At 43.1% G+C, this 26503-nt stretch overlaps 1 protein-coding gene across 3 annotated transcripts; it reads right to left on the reverse strand.

Moving 5' to 3' along the window:
* Positions 1 to 547: 547 nt before the first annotated feature.
* pip5kl1 (phosphatidylinositol-4-phosphate 5-kinase-like 1) lies at positions 548 to 26451 on the reverse strand. Of its 3 annotated transcripts, none has more exons than XM_044053528.1 (10): positions 26401 to 26451; positions 24681 to 24959; positions 23805 to 23855; positions 23210 to 23364; positions 21531 to 21655; positions 19769 to 19803; positions 19624 to 19679; positions 19403 to 19515; positions 5850 to 6012; positions 548 to 1609 (listed from the first exon to the last, which is right to left on the reverse strand). In XM_044053528.1, exons 2-10 carry the CDS (start codon positions 24957 to 24959, stop codon positions 1201 to 1203), a joined length of 1386 nt encoding a protein of 461 aa, XP_043909463.1. In that variant the 5' UTR covers positions 26401 to 26451; the 3' UTR covers positions 548 to 1200. The 3 variants fall into 3 exon arrangements, with proteins under 3 accessions (XP_043909463.1, XP_043909465.1, XP_043909464.1); XM_044053530.1 differs by lacking the exon at positions 26401 to 26451 and adding an exon at positions 25246 to 25316; XM_044053529.1 differs by lacking the exon at positions 26401 to 26451 and adding an exon at positions 25061 to 25143.
* Between the last annotated feature and the right edge of the window lie 52 nt (positions 26452 to 26503).

Here is a 26503-nt window from a genome sequence, read left to right on the forward strand (position 1 = left end):
AAGCCCCAATAGATATTGAAAAAAAAAAAGGTTTGACATTCTGGGTTTGACATTCCCAAGTGCAAAAGTACTGTTAATCATATCACTTCCGTTGTACTGAAACTGTCATCATTTTGAGGAATTCCAGTTTTACTGTTAATTGTGCTCGTCTTATTCGACGTACAGAGAATACCATTTCATTTTTCACTGTAGACATGTTAAGCTATGTTGTTTGTGCACACAGTATGACATGTAGAGCATAGTTATCCACTGGTATTGCTAGCACTGGCTAACACTGGCTAACAATTCGCTAGCCTGAGATACGTTTTTTTGTATGTGTGAATATGTATGTGTAAATGTATGTATATATGTGTTTATGTGTGTATATGTATGTGTTATATATATATATATACACACATATATACATTATCTTTCTTTTTTTACGATATATTTTTCATAATTTGTAGTAATGCTGAGTTTCACTGTGAAATAACTGCAGATCTGCTCATGTTGTCAGTGTGAGGCAGTGAAAACCAACAAAGGAAATGAATCTGAGACAAAGACCTTATCTCTTCCACATCCTTTATCCATTAGACTCAGGTTACGGCACAGATCATTATTTCCAGACACGAGGCTCAAGCTTTACACAAAACATGGTGAACCATTTTGATTAGTTCATTATGCCTTTTATGTTTGAGCACACAAATGTCCGTCAACAGTCACCCCCCCCCCGAAATTTACCTCAAATTCTTCCACCAGATTCCCAGTCTAATCTCCAGGTAAAGTCCAGCTGAGCCCACGTGAGAACAGCCAGTGAGTGTTCTACCTGCTGCATGTGTGACCCAGCCCCTCCCCCCCATCACCTGGACACTCTCCTGCTGGTGTGAAGGCGTGACCCGGTCACTATACTGCTGCGTTCTACTTTTGTGCACAAAAAACTAAATGTCCCGGGTATTGTTTGGAGTTCATGTCTGGAACTGGCTTGAGTGACTCTTGTTCTGTGTTTCCATCATGGAACGGTTCAGTTTGGTACAGTGTGGTACGGTTTCGAATGGTAAAGCCCTGGGTCAGGGTACTGGTCTAGTTCCACCCTGACCATACCGTACCACTCTGGTACCACAAGGGAAGAGTTCCAAAAATGGGACTTTTTGGTACGATTCTTACGTACGTACCGTACTGTACCAGAACGACCGTTCCTATTGATGGAACCACGGCTTTGGGCTACTTGGTATGATCCTGTACCCACTGACACAGGCGCACGCAGTAAGTCTGTGGACTGACGGTAGAGAACGACCGGCCTGGATGCCTCAGCCTCTTCCACAAATGCTCCAGCCTCTTCCTAATACCGTACACGGTGAAAATGTCCACAATGCCGATGAAGTAGCGCTGCTCAGACCCGTCGATGACGTGCAGAGGATTCTTGAAGTTGGGGAGCAAACGGCGGTTCTGGGCCTTGAAGTCGAGAGCCTCGGCTGCGTCACTTCCCTGCGCGGTATCTCCAGGCCTCGGTTTCTTCAAACACCCTCCGTCCCTCTCTGACATTAGTGAGATGGAGTCATCTTCCGGGACTTCTCCTGGGACAGGGGCAGCTACGTCCGTGAGGGCGGGGCTGGAGCCTGGATTCACAGATCTGCAAAGACAGTAACGGCAAAGAGAGCTTCAACTGTTAAACTGAGACATTCATACATACATCTGTCTGTCCATTGCCTAACGCTTTATCTTCCATGTGAGGGTCATGGGGCTGCGCGTAAGGATGGGTACACCCTGGACAGGTCGCCGATCCATTGCAGAGCCAATATATAGAAACAAACAACCATTCACTCTTATGTTCACACTTGGTGCTTTTCCACTGCACAATCCCGGCACGCCTCGACATGCCACGGCTTTTTGTGCTTTTCCATTAGGTACTTAGCACCTGGTACTTGGAGGTTCCAAGCCAGCTGAGCCGGCACTATACGTGCCGTTGTCAGCCTGCCAGCCAATGATTGGTTAGAGAGTGTCGTCACTTGAAGAGCCATGAGCACGTCTGACACAAGAATCAAAACGAACAATGCCGATCAGTTAAAAAGACAAAACATGTGTTAATCAACATTTAGCAAAGGAAATGTCTCAAATGTCAATATATAACAGAGGAGTCCAGGGTATTTAGCGACAGCACTGCTGAAAGCTGGTGATCGTGAGCCAAATCACAGCCCGTTGCCAGTGGCATTTCAGTCCGGTCATGCAGGAAGTACTGAATGATTCTGTGAACAAATCTTGAAATTAGTCATTTAGAATTCAAAAATGTGGTTTGTGTATTAAGTCAGCGGATCATTCCATCAGCACAGGCCGAGGTAACGCTGCTCTGCCTCGCACACTGTACGCAGCGAGTGTCCGCTGAGCCGGGGCTGATCACCTCCGATACCGTCGCTGCCAAACTATAAATACGTCGTATCTTAATACACAAACCACATTTGAGATCTGAATTGTGTGCTTCATCCACATCTGGACAGGTCCAATCCTAAACTGGGCAGCCAACTATCCAAAGCTGGAGGTGTCCTGCACTCTTTCATGCACTCCTACAAGCTTACTGACCCATGGAGGAAACTGAATCCCGATGCCTAACAAGTCTCCTTTTTCTCACCTGTTCATAAAAGTTATTCTCGGATAGATTTCTTTTAATTAATAACAACCTCCTCCCGTTTGTTACCAATTCCCAGTACCACAGTATTGTTGTGTCAGATCACGCTCCCGTATTCATTTTCCAGATAACTTCTGTCTGCAGCGAACTTGGCAGCTTGACCCCTCTCTTTTGTTATGCAGCAATTTTAAGACATTTGTTGCTGAGCAAATAGACCTTTTTCTTAAAATGTAATGACCACCCGGACATTTCTCGCCGCACATTGTGGGAGTCACATAAAGCCTATATTAGAGGTCAGATCATTTCATATGTAGCACATAAAAATAAAGAACAAAATAAACGTCTTCTGGAATAGAAAATGCCCAATACATTCCACACCAGAACTACATAAGGAGCGCAGGAGTGGTTAGTAATTTGCTTAAAACTAAACAGAAATTTTACGAACATGTTGAGAAGGCAGGCAGAATGCTCGCACATCAGCTCCGACAAACAGCCAGCAACTCTCAAATTGCTGAGATTTACGTTGACCCCGGTGTTACTACGAGTGACCCAGAACTCATAAATAGCCAATTCAAAAACTATGACTCAAATCTTTATTTGTCAGAGACGGACATGAACGCAATTAAATTACAAGCCTTTCTGCACTCTGTAGATGTCCCCTCTCTCAACCCAGACCTCCGATTCTCCCTCGATCAACCTCTCACTATCACTGAGATCCAGGTTGCAATCTACTCCATGCAGAGTGGGCGGTCTCCTGGCCCCAATGGTTTTTCAATTGAATATTATAAAACATTTTCATCCAATTTAGTACCTCTACTTAAATCTATGTATGATGTAGCATTGGAAGCTGGTTGTCTGCCTTCTACTCTCACCCAAGCAACCATTTCATTAATATTAAAGCAAGATAAAAACCCACTCGACTGCTCGTCTTACAGACCTATCAGTCTCCTTTGTTGTGACTATAAAATTTTGACTAAAGCCTTAGCAATCCGATTGAATGATGTGATACCATCTCTCATACATCGTGATCAGACCGGCTTTATTTGTGGTCGACAGTCTTTTTTCAATCTGAGAAGGCTCTTTGATGTAATGTACTCTACTCATTGCTCTCGGGAGCCAGAGGTCCTCCTATCACTCGACGCCGAAAAGGCGTTCGACAGAATAGAGTGGGAATATCTACATACAGTCTTGAAGAGGTTCGGGTTTGGAGCAACATTTAGAAAGTGGATCAAAATCTTATATAGTAGCCCAATGTCGGCCATGAAAACAAATGGTTCTACTTCAGCATATTTCCCGTTATTTAGAGGCACACGTCAGGGCTGCTGTTTTCCACCATTTCTTTTTAACTTGGAACCCCTGGCCATTGCAATCAGGGTTGATGAGAGGATTATGGGCATCACAAGAGGAAACTCAACCCACAAGACTGCGCTCTACACTGATGACTTGCTCCTCTTTATCACTAACCCAAGCCACTCTGTGCCCCACCTCTTGCAATTACTCCAGGAATTTGGGAGTTTATATAAACCTATCTAAAAACCTACTCTTTCCCATAAATGACGCAAGCAGAACACTTGATTATAAAGCATTTCCTTTTAAAATTGAATAGAGCGGTGGTCCTGTCTCCCTGTCTCGCTAATTAATGCCGTCAGATGACTATTTTACCTAGGTTCCTGTATTTGTTTTCAACAATTTCTGTCTGGCTCCCAAAGCATTTCTTTGTTAAATGGGATAAGTAAGTCTCGTCGTTTATTTGGAACCATGCCACTGCCCGAACAAAGAAGATCTATCTGGAAAGATCTAAATCGGAAGAAGACTTGGGCCTCCCAAGCTTCCTCCATTATTATTGGGCATCAAATATTTCGAAATTGGCATATTGGGTGTCGTTGTTTTCTGACCAAAGTGGACCCACCTGGACTACAATGGAGCTTTCATCACACCCGTTAGTATCCCCTATCTCCATGCTAACAGCCCCACTGATTATTCAGACTAATAGTAAGACTCTTTTTAATCCAATTAGAATTTGGGCGCAATTTCGTAAGCACTTTAATCTTGATCAAATAAATAGCTTCCTCCCTCTCTCCTTCAATCATCTCTTCATTCCCTCTCAGACAGATCAGTGCTTTGCTGGCTGGCATTGACGCGGTTTGGTTTTCTTTGATGACTTATTTGATAACATTTCCTTTCTGTCCCTCGAAGCCCTGGTAAGAATCTAATTTCTTCAGATATCTTCAGGCTCGCAGTTTTGCCTCCAAACATTTCCCAACCTACCCTAAACCGCCAAACAAAGATTCCACGTATGATTTGCTAAATCTCGATCCTTGGAACAGGGGTCTGATCTCCAAGGCATATAACATTATTCACAATATAGACCCTCCATCATACCAGAGAAAGCTGGGAACGAGACCTGGGAATATCAATTCCTGATATTGTCTGTGCTAAGTGCGTCCTCAACATTCATACTTCATCTGTATAAGGCATGAGCTGATTCAATTTAAAGTATTCCACAGGTTGCAATATTCCAATGACAGGCTAGCCAAAATATACCCATCTGTTCGCCCCACCTGTCCTAGGTGTGGCGGCCCAGGGCCACATGTTCTGGTCCTGTCCTTCCCTAGTGGATTTTTGGTCCTCTATTTTCGATTGTTTATCAGTTTTACGCAAAGCATCTCTCGATGGATCCTGAGCGGATCCCAATCCGCTCAGTGCTGTATTTGGAAGCATATCCCCAGAAATATATACCACTAATGCTCAAAAGAGTGCATTAGCATTCTGTAGCCTCATAGCCCGCAGGGTGATTCTAATGAATTGGAAGTTTAACAAATGCCCGTCCTTCAGGAGGTGGATCCAGGAGATGTTATCACTAGTCCAGCAGGAAAAAATAAGGCTCACACTCAAGGGTTCCTGTGACGCATACGCCAGTGTGTTGCCTCCCTTTGTCGAGTATATGAAAGAGTTAAATCTGTAACGTGTTCTGTTATTTAAATGCTTTCTCTTGTCAATCTGTTTGTCTGATTGGCCTGTTGATGTCATGCTTCTGCAGTATCTCTGGATCTGGGGGGGCTCAGGCTCGGGCCGGCACTGGGGAAACCATATAATATTATGAAAACAGACACTGACTAACCAGCAAACACTGCTGCTGCTCTTTTGACTGTGTGAGTCACTTTGTTGACTTAGGCGCTGTGGGTTTTTTGCACCTTGGTGCCTATCACATGCAGGATCAGGAGAAAATTCTGGAGTCATAGGCACTGACCTTTTAGTTCTGACGATGAGGGAAGCAAACGAGAGGTTCTGGAGGCGTTCGTCTCGGTGCAGGGGCTGATGAGCCAGGAGGAGACTGTAGTCCAGAACATTGAGCTGCTGCAGGAAGTGCGTGTCAACCTCCACTTGACGCAGGAGCCAGGAACGCTGCTGGTCTGAAAGCAAACATGAGAAATGAGTCAAACCTGACTTCTTAAAAATACAAAACATGCATGTGCAGGATATTTTTGTCTTTCTTGGCATCTCTCAGTGAAGACAGAGCGAGACGCTGGGACACAGGAAACCCCCCCCAGCTGTTTTACCTCTCAAAGCTGTGGTGTGTAACTTCAGAAGTGGCAAAAACCAGTGACCAAAACACTGCGTCACTTCTGCTCCACTTTCCATGAAAGAAACGACTGACCTCAACATTGATTTCACCTCACTCGTGTTTCAGAGAACTGCGGTTAGTTCCTTCACCTAAAGTTAGCTGCGGTCATTCATTATTAGTGTAGCTGCGCACAGGTCGCTGCACACCGGAGTGCGTGTCGCGTATCGCAGGATGTTGCTATCAGGATATCAGGGCCTTTAGTGAGAAGGGTCTAACTGCAGACCCGCAGACCCACTACACGACACACATGCCACTATATGATTATTTGTATACATTACATCAATTCAGTTTGGTTTACTAACCAGTAATGTCTGCATGCTGTAATGATAGCAATTGTAACAGCAAGAAAGACGCAAGATTCCTGCATTTTTATAGATGCCCCTGATAATAATGATTGTTCTTTGAACCTCTTCATTAAGAAGTAATGTAACAATTTGCCTCTCAGACAGGGTTTAAAAACATGGATTGTTTTGTTTGTTTCTTGAAACTTCTGAATCAATTTTCCTACAGTGTCTACAAATGCCACCATGACTGTGTGCAAAGCAGCCGTTATCACTGTTGGTTTTGCACAAAAGTCTTTGTGAGAAAGGAAGATTTTGGCCAGCATTTGATGGGATTTTGTTTATGTCATTTTATTTGGTTAATTTCGAGATTGTGTTCTGTAATTTAGTTATTTTCTCTTTTGTCGGTAGTTCAGTTGTTATATGATTTATTTTTTCAGTTGCTGCAGGCCGGTGGTTAATATATAGGACCTTGTCTCTTTCTCTCCCTAGTTTGTGTCTTCCCTTCCTTCCCTCTCTCTCTCTCAGTATTCTCATCTTGCAGGTTGCGGGATCAAGATTTAGTTTTCGAGGCTACCCATATCATCACCATTGTTATTGTGCTAATAATTAAAAAGTCGATATCACTGACTTGATACAGTTGTTGTGTATCTGCTGGTCTCCTGGTCTCTCTCTCTCTTTGGTCTCTACCTCATCTCCCTCTTGTCCTTTCTCTCCCCCCTTTCTGTCCCCAACCTCTCTGCTGTCCCCCATTTTCCTTTCACCCCAACCGGTCGAGGCAGATGACTGCGCATCTCTGAGTCTAAATTCTTACTTTATCTCCTACCCTCGCCACAAACCTGGCGTTGTCGGCAGGATGTTACTGTAGAAGTAGGGCAGAGACATGTTCTATTAGTTGGTTCATTTTTTCCTAGTTGGCACTGATACAAAGCAGCAGTGGTTTGTTATTATAATCTCCGCTCATGAGGGAGGAAATGCAAGAGCTGCAAGATTTGGTCGCACAGTTGAAAGCTGACAATGAGAGGCTGCGTCAAGAGCAGGCCCCTGTTGGACCCGCCCCTAGTGCCATGCCTTCGGTATCATCAGCGGTGCCTAGTGCCAGCGTCGGCATCCCTGCAGTAGAGAGGTTAGTGTTTGTGCCTTGTGACAGGAAGTGTCCCATGTACAGGGGAAGATCGGGGATAGTGCTGAGCGAATGGATTGAGGAAGTGCAGGCATGTATTAGGGTTTGTCATTTGTCCCGAGCTGATCAGGCTTTCTTTCTCTTCAATCATCTAGAGGGGGAAGCATGTGAAGAGATCAAGTACCGTTCTCGTGTAGAGTGTGGAGATTCAGCTAGGATAATTGCGATACTTCAGGAACTCTATGGCTGTTCTGAGTCTTATGTTGCTTTAGCCCTCGCCTTAATGAGTCTTAGGGAAAGGGTAAGGCAGCGTAATGCATAATTCTGAGGTTCTGTTACTGTTAAAATCCCAAGTCTCCACCTCACCTGTCTCCTCCTCACCTGCCTCATCACTGCCACACCTACCAGGACCACACCCCTAATCCTATATAACCCGCCCCTTCCGCCCTTTGCTCCCCCTATTTTCCCTCCAAACAATCCACGAGAACAAAGGGACACTGGCCGTGAGTTTTATGGACGTTCACTCATTTAATGATTCATTTGGTGATACTACATATTGTTTGAAGATTTACTTATTGTTTGTGTTTCATTATACTACATTCCTGAGTTTAATCCTTTGCTAAAGAGAGGAAAGTAAGAGTGGATGCATTATTGATGTAAGTCTAAGACTAACTAATTTCTTATTGTATATTTGATACTTTCTAGATTGTAATATTTCCTAATAGCGCCTTAAATCATGTAACTGGTTGAAGCTTAGGGCAGCAAATGGATTGGATATTCCTTTCCTTGGTTACTTTGAGTTAAATGTTGAATTGTGTGGTCAATTTCACAGTGCGGTGTCTTGGTAGTGAAAGACCCTCCCGGCAGTGCGTCCCTTTAGGTCCCTGGTGTGATGAGAATGAATGTGATCCGTAAATGCTACCAGGAGCTTTTTGTTTGAACAGTCTTCTGTCGCTCAAGCCCCATAACCCCTCACACAGGTGTTACAGAAGAGTCATCAAGTGACCACTCAGCTCCCTCCAGAGCTGACAGGAAAGATAAAGGTCAGAGGTAGGCATGCATGCCGTATTTCAGGTGGTGTGATGAAAGTAGTAGCAGCTACCCGTGCAGAGCATTGTTTGGATACTACAGTGTTGTTTGAACCCCTGGACTCTGGTTTACCTGCTGGCTTGTTGGCTTCTCCATCTTTGGTTAGGGTGGTTGGGGGTACAGCATACATACCTATAGTTAATGTTGGTTCCATCTTTATACCCCTGCACTGTTGTTGCCACTCTAAAACTGGTCAATGTTGTTAGCTTACCTGCAGGAGTTACAAGGTTCCATCCACCGTTGTCACTGAAGCATCCCAGACGGTTCAATCTACAATGCAGGATCAGATTGAGGGTTTAGATCTGTCTTCCTTGTCTTTAGAAGACCAGGGTCAGGTGAGGTCTCTTCTTAGGAAATATACACCTGTTTTCTCTGCTCACGACAGCGATTTAGGTTGCACCAATCTATTATCTCATGACATTCCTCTTGTAGATGAGACCCCTGTCAAACAACGGTATAGACGTGTCCGTCCTTCTGATTATGAAGTGGTAAAAGAGCACATAAATCAGCTTCTCGCCACACAGGTGATCAGAGAAAGTAGCAGCCCCTATGCCTCCCTATTGTGCTAGTTAAGAAGAAGGATGGAAGTCTGCATATGTGTGACTACCGGCAGCTCAAAAGCAAGACCAGGAAAGATGCGTTTCCACTGCCACATATTGAGGAGTCATTGGATGCTTTAACATGTGCACGCTGGTTCTCCACCATGGACCTGACCAGTGGGTCCCAGTCACTGAGAAGGATCAGCCCAAGACTGCATTCTGCACTCCCTTTGGTATGTTTGAATGGAACTGTATGCCATTTGGACCGGTCAGCTTCAGCAGAAGGACTAAAGGCAAAGCTCTCCAAATGCACCTTTTTCCAGCGAGAGGTGCATTATCTGGGCCATGTAATATCTACTAATAGTGTCTCAACAGATCCATCCAAGATAGAAGCTGTGGCAAAATGGCCACCTCCCAAAACAGTCTCTGAGCTTCGGTCCTTCCTGGAATATGCAAGTTATTACTGCTGCTTCGTGGAGGCCCAAGTGGAGGTCCACACTGAATGCCATCGAGAACTGGACAGAGGAGTGCCGAGGGAGTTTCGAGGCGCTGAAGGTTAAAGCTCACTACTGCCCCAGTGCTCGCCTTTGCAGACTTCTCTCTGCCATTCATCCTCAAGGTCGATGCCGGCCATGGTGGGTTGGGAGCAGTGCTCTCACAGGTGCAAGAAGGCAAGGTTAGGCCTATAGCCTATGCTAGTTGAGGACTGAGGCCCACTGAGTATAATATGTCGAACTATAGTTAGATGAAGTTGGAGTTCCTGGCCCTTAAGTGGGCGCTGAGTGAGAAATACAGAGAGTACATGTTGGGCCATCGCTGCATCGTTTACACGGACAATAATCCACTCAGTCATTTGTCCTCTGCAAAGCTTGGTGCTGTAGAACAGTTTGACTTTGAGGTGAAATATCGATCTGGCAGAAGCAACAGAAATGCAGATGCTTTGTCCCGTCAGCACTCACCCGATCCATCAGACTTCGAAGCAATGCTCCCCGGCACCTCGCTTCCCAAACCTCTCCAGCAAGCCCTGAAAATGAAAAACACGGTGCTAACGCAAGTAACTGTGACCGTTTTGCCTCACAAAACACCTGCAGATATCCGTGCCCTCCAGAGGGGGCGGCGTCCTAGCTATGGAGAGCGGCAGCAACTCTCCTCACTTGCGCTCATCCTGCTGCGTCATTGGAGCCGACTTGTGGAGAGGGATGGGGATTCTGGCCATTGACTACACCCTGTTGGATCGTGCTAGAAATGGTATGGAAAATGTCTTGGTGATGATGGACATCTTTAGCAAATACACACTCGCCACACCGGCGACACCGACGACCACGGCGGCGGCCGGGCTGGAGTCACGGCTCAGTTCTGCCGTGGAGTGGCAGCGTAATGAGGGATCACGGAGGAACTACTCAACAGCAGCCGCACGAGCCAAGGAAAAGCTGCAAGAGTTCCGAAGATTCTTTGACTGAAGACCAATGATTATACGAAGCAAACCCGGTAAAAATGTTCTGATATAATCTGTGTTTTTAGTTGTCAGAATAATGGTTACCATGCTATTCCTATGCTAAAAGAAAAGCGACTGTCGGAGGTCTGGGTTACTTATTTTTTCTAACGTTGGACTCATTTAGAATGACTATAACCCTCACTGTAGGCCCTGTCATTTCTAAGTTAGGCCCCTCTTTATCTAAGGGGTTTTTTCCTAGATCCACCAACGGGATCAGATCGTGGGAGGCCAGTAAGATCCTCAACTGTTTGGAAGTTCACCTGTTATATTTGATATGTTTGTTCCATGCCACCGTTTTGGCACTGTTAGTGGGGCTACTGATGTTTTCTTTTGTCTTTATTCTTATGAATGATACAGAGTAACAACGTGAGAATAGCGTCCTTAAATGTGAATGGCTTAAACAATGTAATTAAAAGAGGAAAAGTAATGTCAAAAATTAGGAAAGAAAAAATTCAAGTGATATATTTACAAGAAACACATCTAACTCAGCAAGAACATGATAAACTGAGGAAATTTGGATTTAAAAATACATTTTCAAGTTCATTTAAGAAAGGTCCTAAGAGAGGAGTCGCCATATTAATTTCCAACTCTGTCAATTTTGAACTCATCAAAGAAATAAATGATAAAGAAGGGAGATATGTAATAGCAAAAGGGAAATTGGATAATCATTTAGTTACTTTGGTCAATGTCTACGTGCCACCTAACTCTGATAGAATGTTCTTGAAATTACTGTTTGAGATTATGGCCCAGGAAAACGAGGGAATTCTAATATGTGCGGGGGATTTCAACATGATTTTGAATGCTAAACTGGACACAACTAACAACAAGAGAACTAAGACTCATCTATCGAAGCTTGTCAGCACCTCTCTAGCTGAATTGGGGATGTTTGATGTTTGGAGAGAGCTCCATCCATTTGAGAAGGACTACACGCATTATTCGGCTCCACACTCGGTGTACTCCAGGATAGACTATTTTTTTATGAACACAATAGACCGATATAGAGTAGAGGAATGTAAGATAGGGGTAACTGACTTATCTGATCACAGTATTACTTATCTCAATATCCATTTATCTAGGAGAAATAAAAATACAATATGGAGATTAAATGTGGGTATGCTGAATAACCAACAAACACAGGAGGAGATTAAGAAAGAAATTAAATGCTGCATAGAGGACAACTTAGACAGCCCAGTGGATCCTACCATTTTTTGGGACACGGTAAAAGCTGTAATGAGAGGGAGGTTAATATCGAGGGCAGCTTACCAAAAAAAAATTAGAGAGAAAGATTATAAGAATTTGGTTAAACAATTATTAATACTGGAACAACAACATAAAAATAAAAAAGATGATCCGGTTTTACAACAAATAATCAATGTCAGACGACAGATAGATGACATCTTAAATCAAGAGGTTGAGAAAAAACTAAGATTCACTAAACAGACATATTATGAATCTGGATCGAAAGCAACTAAATATTTGGCAAGAAGACTTAAGGTCCAGCAAGCTTCTCAAACAATACATAAGATTAGAGACCCTGTAACCAAACAATTACTATTTGAGCCTGAAGAAGTAGAAAAGGTCTTTAAAAATTATTATGAAAACTTGTATTCCCAACCCACAGCAAAAAGTGACTGTGAAATGAAAGAATTCCTTGACTCTTTAGACTTGCCTGCTATTGGAAGAGAGCAAAATAAAAAATTAATTTCCAGCATCACGGAGAAAGATCTAGATGTCGCAATTAGTAGATTAAAATCAAACAAAACGCCAGGTAGTGACGGATTTCCTAGCGAGTGGTATAAGACATTTAGGGAGGAATTAACCCCGTTACTTCTGAATTCCTTCAATCAGACTCTGACAGAGGGCAAACTGCCCCCCTCTTAGAAAGAGGCCATAATTTCAGTTATTCCAAAGCAAGGTAAAAATAAAGAACTCTGTGAATCCTATAGACCTATTTCAATACTAAATGTGGATTATAAAATTTTTACTTCAATAATTTCAAAAAGATTCGAACATTTTATGTCAGACTTAATAGATGAGGATCAGTCAGGTTTTATAACAGGCAGGCAGACTCAGGATAACATTAGGCGAATTCTCCACATGATAGATCAGATCCAAAGACAGGGCCTGAGCACAGTACTAGTGAGCCTCGACGCAGAAAAGGCCTTTGACTGTGTCAATTGGAGATTTCTGTATCAGATTTTGGGAAAACTAGGGATTCATGAACAAATTATACAATGTATCCAGGGCCTCTACCAAGAGCCATCAGCGAGGATAAAAATTAACGGACACCTAACTGACAGATTTATTTTACAGCGGGGAACTCGCCAAGGATGTTGTTTTAGCCCTACCTTGTTTGCTATATTTATTGAGCCGCTGGCACAATTGATAAGACAAAGTAACAACCTAAAAGGAATTCATATAGGTCAGCAGGAGCATCGGATAGGGCTTTTCGCTGATGATGTTATTGTGGCCCTTCAAGACCCAGATAGGACATTTCCTAATCTGATGTCAACATTAGAAGATTATGGTAAATACTCAGGCTATAAATTAAACATAGCAAAAACACAAGTTCTTACACTGAATTATTCCCCAGGCCGAGAAATTAGAGAAAAATGTAAAATAAAATGGAATTCCAAAGTAATTAAATACCTAGGTGTGGTTTTGACAAAAGACCACATTAAAACATTTGAAATTAATTGTAAAAACATTAACAATAATATCAAGACAGATATCAGGCGGTGGTCTGCTTTTAACATGGACTTTGAGACACGAATCGAGGTAATAAAAATGAATGTGGTACCAAGACTGTTATATCTTTTCCAGTCCATCCCCCAGATGATTCCAGATACACAATTCAGACACTGGGATAAACTTATATCTAGATTTATCTGGGCTGGAAAAAGACCGAGGGTCAGGTATAAGACACTTCAACTACCAAAAGAAGAGGGGGGGGCTGTCCCTGCCTAATCTGAAACAGTACTCTTACGCAGCTCAAGTAAAGTTCCTGGTTTCTACATGCTGCCCTCTATATCAGGCAAGATGGAAAGACATAGAGACCAAGATGGAAGGTTTCCAGATTCAGGCATTACTAGGGGACATAGGAAACAAATTGGCTCAACAAAGCAAAAATGAAATTATTAAACAAACACTGGCTATCTGGAGTAAGATGGTAAAGGAATATAAAATGGAGTGAGACATCAAATTATTTATTTGGCCTGCACTAGATCCCAGATTCGAACCAGGAATTAGTGATGCTGGATTCAGGCGATGGTGTGACAGGGGCATCACGGCGATATGTACAATGACTCACAGAGGGCTCTTAAAAAGTTTCAGTGAGTTACAGAAGGAATTTGGACTAGAAAACAACGATTTTTTCCGATACCTGCAATTAAGAGATTTTTACGAGAGAAGAATCAAACCAACATTGTCTAAAGAGGGCAATACAGTGGTAGATACCCTGACTGTAGCATATAAAAAGAAGAATAGAAAAATAATATCTAATATTTATCAAGGTCTTCAGAAGCAGAATGGGATCAATACAGGATACATTAAAGCAAAATGGAAGAAAGAACTAAACATGGAAATAACTGAGGAGGAGTGTCGTTCTATGTGGAATGCACAGCATTCATCTACAAGTTCTAAGAAGTGGAGAATATTTGGATGGAAGAACTTGAAGAAGGTGTCATTAACCACCGAACGACCGCTGCTGCTTTGTAGCCACTGTGATTTGGTCGTGTTGGTGGCTGCTGCGGGCTCGTGCGGCATTACTCGATGGTCGTCGGAAACTTCACAGCTGACTGCCAGCCCGACTGCTTTTACTGGGGATTTTCCCCCTTATACAGAGTGAATGAGTGTGTGTGCGTGTGAAAGTGGGAAATATTATGTTTGGGTATTGTGTCTGGGTTAAACAGGATTTTGTTTATGTAAGTTTATTTGGTTAATTTCGAGATTGTGTTCTGTAATTTAGGTAATTGGATTTTGTTTTGGTTTTCTTTCATTTTCTCTTTTGTCAGTAGTTCAGTTGTTATTAGTTTTGTTAAGCATTGGAGTTCTGTTTTCCTTCTGTTTTGAATGTATGAAACCCCACTAATTTGTTGTTATCCTCCCCCTTTTTCAGTTGCTGCAGGTGGTGGTGGTGCTGGTGGTCTGGTGGTGGCATCCTCCCGTCTTGTCTTGCTGTGTTCCTGGGAGCGGGTTTTCGTCACTGAGATTGTCTACCACGTGTGCCTGGTGATTATTGTGGTGTTTTTCTTTGGTGGATCCCTCCCCTGCCCTAGCCTTCGTACACTCACTTTGGCCTCAGCCCTGTTTAGGTTCTTTTTCCTAACCTAACTTTTCACTTAAGAATTAAAAAAAACTAAAACAAATGGCTAGAGGAAACTCTTGTGAAGAAAGAGTCACACAGAGGTTGAGGAAATCCTCTCTTTTGTGGAAGAGGAAATGACTGGAATGGTGTTAACAACAAAGCTCTCACTGGACTTGTTCACTGACGATTTCTTGGGAAACAATTCGATTTATGATTTAGACGCAGGTGGAGTGGAACTCCACAGCGTCTCGCACAGCGTCTCTGACGACAATTTCAGAGCCAACGCTTTATGTCATATTGATTCTTATGATAAACTGAAGAAATGTGGTGTCGCAAGTAATTGCAGCAAATACAAAATTAGCCATCACATTATTATACAACCTTATTCTTTGGATATTACGACTTTTTTCTCATAACACAACTTTATTCTTATGATATTATGACCTGTGATTGTCATATGATACTACAACCTTTTCCTCATAATATTATGAATTTATTCTTCTAGTATTACAACTTTTATTCATGTGATATTACAACCTTTTCTTGCAATATTCCGACTTAATTCTCGCAATATTCTGACTTTTTTCTTGCAATATTACATATTTTAAATTTGTAATATTATATATAGCGTGGATAAAAAATTACGAGAGTAAAGCTGAAATATTATGGGAAAAAGTTGTACTATCATGAAAATAATGTGTTATAAGAGAAAGGTTGTGATTCTACGAGGAAAAAAGTTTTGTCTTTGTATTTTGTCTTCAGTGTGGCCTAATTTCCCCTCTGGGATTAATTAAATAGCATCTACCGCTAATACTTCATATGTTGTCAGTCTAGAACTGAAACGTTACCACATTTAATGTTTTCTTGCAAGTTCCGACAGTGTGTGTGTGAGTCATTTATAGCTGACACTGCTGTTCTCTGTTCTGCTGAACTGTCACGACAGGATGTAGCCACACTAGCAGTCACTTGCATAAAGTACCTTAAACAGATACTTATAGAGTAAAAGTGTTAACGTGTTGTTTTCCCACAGCGATGTTCTTTACGGCACAAGGTGCCTAAAAGTGTGTATGGTTTAGCGCATGCGCGGTGGGTGTGTTTTGGAACATGAGAGTGTTATTACGAATAACATTGTTAGCAGAGGACGGTTCAGAATGGCATCTAGTTACAAAGTTCTGCCGAAGTTTGATGAAGTCAGACCATACGAGTGTTGGAAAAAATTAAGTTTATATCTGGACGCGGGTTACCGAGCATGACAAAAAGAAACAAGCCCCAAGCTGTCACTTTGGGGCTTGAAGGAAGAGCGTGTGAAATGGTGATGGAAATACCTGCGGAAGATTTGGACACTGAGGGTACGAAGGACATACGAAGGTTAATTCAGTTTCCATGGCGGACTACATACTGTAATTGACTTTGAACAGCGATACAACCGGATGAAAAAGTATAATATGATGCTTCCTGATGCGGTGCTATCTTTTAAGCTATTAGACACGGCCTGCCTCGACGAGAAAAGCAGACAACTATAGCATTGAAAGCCTGCACCGAGTTGACGTTCTTCTCCGTGAAATCGACTCTAAAAAGGATTTTTCGGGGGAAAATCGACAAGCTCTTCAAACGGAATACAAGTGAACCAGGACGTGGCGTTTCTCACAGACCAAAGACCACAAGCAAGAGGAAAATGGAATACAACGTTGTAAAGTGGGCAACCAAAGCAGCCATTACCAGGGACTAATCCACTGGATAAGTTTGGTAAGAGATCCAAATGTGCTATTTGCCAGTGCACATTTCAAGAAAACTGAAGATACACATACAGATGAATACAACATTACATACTTTACAGAGGCCTCCATGTCAGATGCAGAAATATTCATGACTCAATCATTGGGATCAGCGATTATTGATACTGCATGTACCGGTACTGTGTGTGGGGAGAAATGGCTGGAAAACCATATTGATGACCTCACCCAAGATCAAGTGAACAGTTTGATGCAAACAGAAACTTCCAGTTGCAGACCTTTTCGCTTTGGAGATGGGAATTTGGTGTACTACTACCAGCTAAAATAGGACTGACAAAATGTCAAATTGAAACTGAAGTTAGGGACCATTTTGGACATGGAAAAGGACAGTGCAGTGATGTTCAAACAATCCATACCCCTTGAATTCACTAGTTCTGGACATTACTGTGTTGACATCAGAGACAAAGAGACTAACAAAGGTCAAACTGGAGAGGAAGTTCTAACAGTGACAGAAAATATGTTCCCAGATGAAAAACGTAAAGCTCTTCTGAAGCTCCACAAACAGTTTGGTCATGCGTCGGCAGAAAGGGCTACAGAGGCTCATTCACAGTTCAGGAAACAAGGACAAAGAATGTTTTACTATTTCACAACAAATAGTATATGACTGTGAAATATGCCAGAAGTACAGAAGGACAAAGCCTGCAGTGGGGATGCCTTTGGCTTCGGAATATAACGAGACAGTAGCAGTGGATCTGCACGAGTTGGAAACATCGTGAGAACAAAGAAGTCATCTGATATTGTCAACTCCTTCATTCACACATGGATAAGTGTCCATGGAGCCCCTCGGAGGCTGGACAGTGACAATGGTGGAGAATTCAACAATCAAGAGATCAGAGACACGGCTGAAAAGAAGGATACAGTCCCTAGAGACATAATCAAACATTCTCCGAGATCATCCTGAAGGTCAAACACTGGCACACTGCCCTTGACTGGGCCCTCATGGCAAAGAACAGTATGTTGAATGTTCATGGCTACAGCCCATGCCAGTTAGTGTTTGGACAGTATCCTAACCTTCCTTCTGTATTAGTTGATAAACTACCTGCTCTAGAAGGTACTACTGTGAGGAAAGCATTCACAGAAGCAGAGTCTTCTGAGCGGATAAGAAGGGCACTACGTTAGCAACTCAGGACAACAGATGACATGTATGTGACAGGAGACAAGGTATATTACAAAAGAGCAGACTGTCCTGAATGGAAGGGTCCAGGGGTAGTCATTGGTCAGGATGGACCAATGTTTGTAAGACATGGGGGGGATACTTGTTAGAGTGCAAGACAACAGCTTAAACAAAGTAGCAGAAAGCTCAGTCAGCGACAGGGAGGTGACTACAAGAGAAGTGGTTCATCCCACCATGACACAAACTGAAACAGATCATAACGTTTGTAGAAACCCTGTCTCACTCGTTGGTTTAAAGTTAAAAACAGGACAGACCGTAACATTTAGGAAACAGGATGATAGTGGTCTACAGAGGTTTTAGGTCGAGCAGGCAAAGCCTCTGCAAAACACAAAAGCTGGTTTAATCTACAGCATGTCAACCCTGATGGCAGTGATGGGCAAAAGGAGTCACTTGACATGTCATGTGTTGATAATCATTGAATCAATTGATGGTGAGATTGATGTTCTCATAACAAAAGACATTTCATTTGTTGCAGCCAAACAGGATGAAATAATAATAAAAACTGGCACAAAAACAATGTTTTGGAGGAAGTTGATGATGCAGGTCAAAAGTGTGTCTCTACCAGATGGGTCTGTAGTCTCAAAGAAACTCCTAATGGTATTGTGCCCAACGCACGACTTGTCGCCAGAAGTTTTGAAGAGCTTAACATTCACGAGCTGCAGAAAGATTCCCCAACATGTGCTTCTGAGGTAATGACGCAGATACACACACACAAACGCAGCGTTAATTGGAGCTTCCGGTCTATGTGGGCTTTAAGGACTGTGGACACTAAACTATTTGAAAGCACTGAACATTTTTATTGCATATGCACCAACTATTTTGTTTCACACTTTTCGCCTTTGTTGTATAAGTTTCATATATACAATATTTTTATTTATATCTTCTTTTCTTTTTGTTTAATTTAACAGGGAGATTGTTAACATGTTGTTTTCCCACAAGTGTGTATGGTTTAGCGCATGCGCGGTGGGTGTGTTTTGGAACATGGGAGTGTTGATGGGAGCGGACAAGTGGTGTTCTGGTTGTACGCTAAATAAGGGTTTCTGAGCAATAAACGTCGTGTTTATTACGAATAACAAAAAGTACAAGTATGTTTTTTAAGTAAAACTTAAGTAAAAGCCTTAAAGTATATGACATTTATTGTACTTAAGTTAGGATTGAACTCAGTGGTAGGGTCAGTTGTCTTTCAACTGGAAGCTTGTGGGTTCAATTCCTGGCCCTGCTACTCTATATGTGTCCTTGAGCAAAGACACTTAACCCCATGTTGCAGCGTGTGAATGTGTGTATGAAAGGGTGAAAAGTGTAGTGTAAAGCAGCTCATCAAGGAGAGAACAGCTCGATATAAATACAGACCATAATACCAACTCTTCTTGCTTCTTACCCAGCTCAATGTACTGGCCTTCAAAGTTGAGATCCTTGAGAACCACGATGATATGTTTCCCCTCTGGTGGAGGCTCTGTCCAGCGACTCATCTCACAGCCTTTAATGTCGTACCTGACACACACACCCACACACACACACACACACATGACTGAAGCTGCACCAAGACCAGTGTTAACTTTGTGTTTGTGTTTGTGTGTCCACCACGCAAACCAGACTCACCTGGCATTGACTCGGTCATCTGGATAAAAGACACTTTGCATAACGATGAAGTATTTCTGTGAAGGAGAAGGAGATTCAAGAATCCTCAGTGATGTTGTGTTACAGTAGTTGAAGTGTGAGAGAAGAGTGATGGTGTGTGTGTTACCTTAGGTCTGTGTGGGATTATAATCCTGTGAACACCTTGAGGACACAGTAAAGACACAGTTCAGTCCAGTGTAACGTTTAAACATGAGTTTATTCATATTATTCTGTGTATTTGTGAGGACCCAAATAGACAGAATTCAGGGCATTTTTCTAGGGTGTGTGTATGTTGTGTGCATGTTTCAGTTATTTCTCATGTTTTGGGGGACTTGTTTTGGTTACAGGGACTTGGCGGGACTTGTTTTGACACAGGACTTGTTTTGACACTAGGACTTTTTCACACTTTGACTTGTTTCACTTTGGGACTTGTTTTCACACTTGGGACTTGTTTTCACACTCACGGGACTTGTTTTCACACTTGGGGACTTGTTTTCACACAGGACTTTTTTCGGGGACTTGTTTTTGACTTGTTTTCACACTCACTACGGGACTTGTTTTGACGGGACTTGTTTTCACACACTTTTTGACAGGGGACTTGTTTTCACACCACGTTACTGGGACTTGTTTTGACACTCGCTACGGGACTTGTTTTGACACTTACGGGACTTGTTTTGACACTCGCGTTACAGGGACTTGTTTTGACACTTTACGGGACTTGTTTCATGGGACTTGTTTTGACTTGTTTTCTTGTTTTTACTTGTTTTGTTACGGACATGTTTTCACACTCACGTTACAGGGACTTGTTTTCACACTTTTTTTCGGGGACTTGACACTTGTTTTGGGACTTGTTTGTTTGACACTGACTTGTTTTGGGACTTGTTTTGACACGACTTGTTTTGACACTCGGACTTGTTTTGACACTCGTTACGGGACTTGTTTTGACACTCGCTACGGGACTTGTTTTGACACTCGGGACTTGTTTTCACACTCGCTACGGGACTTGTTTTGACACTCGCTACGGGGACTTGTTTTGACACTCACGGGACATGTTTTCACACTCACGGGGACTTGTTTTCACACTCGCGGGGACTTGTTTTGACACTTGGGACTTGTTTTGACACTCGGGACTTGTTTCACTACGGGACTTGTTTTGGACTTGTTTTGACTTGTTTGACACTCGGGACTTGTTTTCACACTCGCTACGGGACTTGTTTTGACACTCCTTACAGGGACTTGTTTTGACACTGGGGACTTGTTTTTCACTACTGGGACTTGTTTACGGGGACTTGTTTTCACACACGTTACAGGGACTTGTTTTCACACTCACGGGACTTGAAAGGACTTGTTTTCACACTCACTTTAAGGGGACTTGTTTTCACATTCTACTTGTTTTCACACTCACGTTAAAGGGACTTGTTTTCACACTCACACTTGGGACTTGTTTTCACACTCCGGGACTTGCTTTGGGGACTTGTTTTCACACTCCGGGACTTGGCTACTGGGACTTGTTTTCACACTCACGCGACTTGTTTTCACACTCACGCTACTGGGACTTGTTTTCACGCGGGACTTGTTTTCACACACTACGGGACTTGTTTTCACACTCACACTTTTTCACTGGGACTTGTTTTCACACACGCGTTACTGGGACTTGTTTTCACACTCGTGTTACGGGGACTTGTTTTCACACTCGCGTTACTGGGACTTGTTTTCCTCATGGGGACAAAAATCAAGTCCCCAAAACGTAAATTATTACATTTTAAGGTGAAGACGTGTTGTACAGTTAGGTCAAAGTTAGGGTTGGACATGAACTGGTTATGGTTAAGGTTAGGGACAGAGCCCTTGGATGTACAGCTGTGCAAAGCTGTGTGTGTGTGTGTTCATACCTAGGAACCTGACCAGGAGTGAATGAGGAAACCTCCTCAGATGCTCCATGTAGATCTTCAGATTGTCCAGTAGGAACCTGATTTCTCGTTTGTTCTGGGTCTTTAAAAAGAAGCGTTTGTCGTTCCTGAAAGGTTTTTAGTAATTAGTAATTAAACTGTGACTCTGTAAACAATCAACTATTTAAACCATGTGATGTTGTGAGCAGAGACGACTGAGCACTCTTCCCAAGAATCAATTTTGTCATGACGGGCAGAAACCAGACACTGGTTGTTGATGACATACTGTAATGTTGCGTCTTCTGTTACTATGGGCTGTTACATCTCTCATCTGTTTAGACCTGCTCGTCATGAAAACCTGCCCTGAGATAATGATCATCTGAGGAATGTATAATAAAAACCACTGCCCTGGTTACATATTCATCAACTGCAATAGCTGTAGGCTATGTAGAAGAGCACACTTAAGCTGGAAGACCTTGTCTCACTTTGTGAAACTGTAAGACAGTGAGACCACATCCTGTAGACACTAGACGAAACGTCATCACTGTGTATATTCTGCTCTTTGATTGAATTAATCAACTAGGTGCAAACCTCACCAGTGGGGACAGTCCCACCACTCTGAAGTGTAAACATTGCGTCTCAGTGCAGGAAGTAGACAAGTCAAGGTGGCTCAATTGTCATGTGAAAAGACCCCATGGTGAGTAAAAGGTCCCCAGAAGGAAATAGCCTTCCTGAGTAAATCACAATGGATATGTAAATATAAGGTGTCTGTGTTCTGGTGGGATATCTTGGATATAAGGGACAGAGCTCCCATTCCTCGGGGAGTTGGACTGCTTAACAGAAGCTCCCACACATCAACTGTGTGTCATACAACTTCCTGGCTGTATTTTTCTACCACTGGACATTTCAATAAACTGGTATGTTAACCCTTCATTTCTAATATTGCCTGGTTGAGATTTTTGTTCTAAATAGTTAAGAATCTGTTATTGGAGATTCATTTAGTCTAGTTATATGGTGAGATTTAACACTCCTCCTCCCTCCACCTCTGAGTTGAATAGAAAAGATTGAGTATCATGTCCTGTAAACTGTTGTGTTACATTTCTGACCTCTGAATACTTCAACCTAGGCATTAGGGCTAATCTTCTATGTGGAAAAAGGTCACTGAGTGGTTTTTATAATATAAACCATCCCTGAACTAGACCAGTGTCAGATTTCTTGACAATAGGATTGAATTCTTAAAGGGTTTACATTTTAAATGATTGGTTAACTTTAATTCCCAACAATATTTAAAAGTAAAGTTAATTGTTGTTTAAATGGAGTCAGATTAAATAAATATTTACTATACTTTACTTTACTTTGGAAAACCTCTTGCTAACGCCGGAAAGACAGAATACTTTTTGGGGAGAGATTGTTACTTGGTAGTAGATATTTCCTCCCCTACAAAACCTCTCACTCTCCCGGCGTTTGAAAATCCTCTCTTCAGAGTTACCACAGTGACACACACTGAGCAAACTCAGCAACAGTAGCACATGCTGCGTCCTGTGAGCTAAAAACACACATTTTCTCAATGGGCTTTGGTGCCTTTTCACTCTCAGTCCAAAACAATAGTGCCTTATGAGAGCGGTGGAACAGCGGTGTGTCAACAAGCGTGGTCAGTAGTTGGTGGTGACATGGTGACTCACGTCAGGAAGAAGTCAGCCTTGCTCTTTGAGTTGCTGATGAACTGGAGGTAAGAGTTTTCAGAGCAGAGCGACTGCTGATACTCTTGCTCTGTCAGTCCCAGAGAGCCACGCAGGCTGGAGAACACCGGGCCTGCGAACGTCTGCATGGTGAAGTCCTACACACACACACAGGGAGGGAGAGTTCCTCACAAATATGTATATATATATACAAGCACATACACACACAATTGTTCTTAGTGAGGACACTTATGACTATAATGCATTCCCTCTCCATTTACCCTAACCTTTAACCTTTAATTTCACCCTTACCTTTAATCTAAGGATGACAAAAATAGAAAATATATAAAAAATATAAAAAAATAAACCTAATTCTAACCCTAACCTTAATACCAAGTCTGTGTACGGCCTTTTCCACAATTCAAATCTTAGCCCTAAACTTTAACCAGTTCCCCAGAAATTAGGTTCTGCCTCATTAGGACCAAGTTTTGTCTCCATGAGCGCTAACTGGCCCTGGATAAGGTCCAGAAAAACATGTCCTAAAAGTGGCAAAAAATACAAGAACACACATGCACACATTCCCACGGTCACGGGTTACCTTATGAATGTGGGTGTCCTCCGATCTGAAGTCATCGTCTGACGCTTCAGTCTGAAAGGAAACAGAGAGGACACAGAGAGGACACAGAGAGGACACAGAGAGGACAGAGACATCACACAGTGTGTGTGGGTTAGTGTGGCTCATGATTACTCATGTTTGCCAGCAGACGAGTCATCAGTCTGCTGCTGCTGCTGCTGCTTCAGTGTCTCTTCTAAAAAAGTGAAAATCAGTTTGATCTGAGAAAAACGCGGACTATCACTCTCACAGCAAACACAGCTGAGAACCACAAACCACACGCTCGCCAAACACCAAACCCCATAGAGAAAATCAGCAATTTTACATCACAGCACACAGGAGTTGTTGATCCACTCACTGCCTCCATCATTAAGTTCACATGTGTTATTATATGACTCTATAGAGCGTTTGACCTTTTTTTCCCAGATTGACCCAAACTTGACCCAAACTGGCCACACGAGGCAGCAGCAGACCGCTCCTGTGTCCATGTCAGCAAAAAACACTGGTTTTCTCTATGGTGTGGGAAGATTGGGTCAGTTCCTCATGCAGCCACACCTTCAAAAATCCTGCTCTGTCTCTGTTGGCCTAGTCTGTCTTTCTGCAGTTATTTGTCCTGGTCTGTCTCTTGGGTGTTGGATGTCCCAGTTTGTTTCAAACATCCTGGTCTGTCTCTCTGCAGTTAGTCGTCTTGGTCTGCCTCAGTCGACCTTGTCTCATTAAGGACCCAGATAAAAAAGTCCTCACAAAGGTAGGTTTGTACGTTATGATCTCGATTGTCTTTTGCTCAGAAGAAAAACTTTCATTTATGAGTTGAGCTGTGTCATGTGACCCACATGCTGCCCCCTGCTGGTGCGCACTCACCGTGGACGCGTGGTGGACCGTGTTCTCGATGGCTGCTGCCAGTCCCTCCTTCATCATGCAGGTCAGGCTGAAGAACTCGTGCTGCTGGTCGATCTCAAACAGGCCCAAGAGTTTCCACTGCTGCCTCAAAACTCCCCACCTCCTCCTCCGCTTCATGGCGCCGGAGCGATGGCGGAGGCCTGGCATCGTCCCTGGACCTCCTCCACCGACATCAGGACCTCCTTCACTGCCATCAGGACCTCCACCACTACCTGCTTCTGCTGCTGCTGCTAACTCCATCTGCACTCACACACAGCAGAGCAGGGGCTTACGGGAAAATCAAAGCCACACATGGAAACCAAAGAGGCCAGTGTCAAACACAAAGGACAGCTGACCATCACCTGAGCCTGGTTACCGTGGAGACCAACATAAAAGGGATAATAGCCACGTCCACTGTGGCTGATGGTCTCCACAATCCAAAAAAAACAAACAAACCCCGTCTATGCACAGAAACACAACAATTAAAGGTGCAGTCTGTCCAATGCAGGGGAGTTTGTTGGCATGGCAACGAGCCACTGACACTCACAGCTCCACTGTCACCATCACACAAAAGCGTCCTGTTCCTGAACGTGACCGTGCTCGAGTCTGAAAGACAGACAGCTCAGATACTGGTCTGTCTCTCTGCTGTCACATGTCCCGGTCAGTCCCTCTCTGCAGTTATTTGTCCAGGTTTGTCTGTTGTCCTGGTTTGTCTCAGTTGTCCTGCTTTGTCGTCCCGTGACATCTGAGAGCAGAGAGACAAGCCTCTGATATTTGTGACATCAAATAACCTCCACTGTTCTCCTGGTTCTGGTCCAGGTCCAGAATCCAGATGCTGCAGTTGAATGATTTGTGGACAGGGTGGAGCTGCAGGATTTGTTTCATGGTGCGTCACAGAACCACAGAACCACAGACCACAGAACCACAGAACCACACACACAGACACCACAGAATCACAGACCACAGAACCACAGAACCACAGACCACAGAACCACAGAACCACAGACCACAGAACCACAGCACCACAGCAGAATCACAGAACCACAGAACCACAGCACAGAATCACAGAATCACAGAACCACAGAACAGACCACAGAACCACAGAACCACAGAATCACAGAATCACAGAACCACAGCACCACAGAATCACAGAACCACAGAACCAGAGAACCACAGCACCACAGAATCATAGAACCACAGAACCACAGAACCACAGAATCACAGAATCATAGAGAACCACAGAACCACAGAACCACAGAATCACAGAATCAGAACCACAGAATCACAGAATCACAGACCACAGAACCACAGAATCACAGAATCAGAACAGAATCACAGACCACAGAATCACAACAACATAGACCCACAGAACCACAGAACCACAGAATCATACAACCACAGAACCACAGACCCACAGAATCACAGACCACAGAATCACAACAACATAGACCCACAGACCCAGAGACCAGGTGTGTGTGTGTGTTTTTATTTATGTATGTGCTTGTGTTTGATGCTGAGTCATGACTCACTGACATCGCTGAGAATTTACAGCACATTAAAAAGATCGGTTTAGAATTAAAATCTTTTCATAAACAGGTAATAGATCAGTAATAATCAATAATCCAGCAGCGCTGGTCATTTACACTGTGCTGTTTTCATCATTAAATCACTGTTAGTAGAACAGGAAGAAGCCTTTACTTGCCTGGTGGTGATCATCAACGTAGAGCAGGCCGACTCTGTGTGTGTGTGTGTGTGTGTGAGAGAGAGAGAAAGAGCCTGTGTGTGTGTGAGAGAGAGAGCGAGAG

The sequence above is a fragment of the Solea senegalensis genome, linkage group LG21, assembly GCF_019176455.1.
Source record: "Solea senegalensis isolate Sse05_10M linkage group LG21, IFAPA_SoseM_1, whole genome shotgun sequence".
Classification (NCBI taxonomy): Eukaryota; Metazoa; Chordata; class Actinopteri; order Pleuronectiformes; family Soleidae; genus Solea; species Solea senegalensis.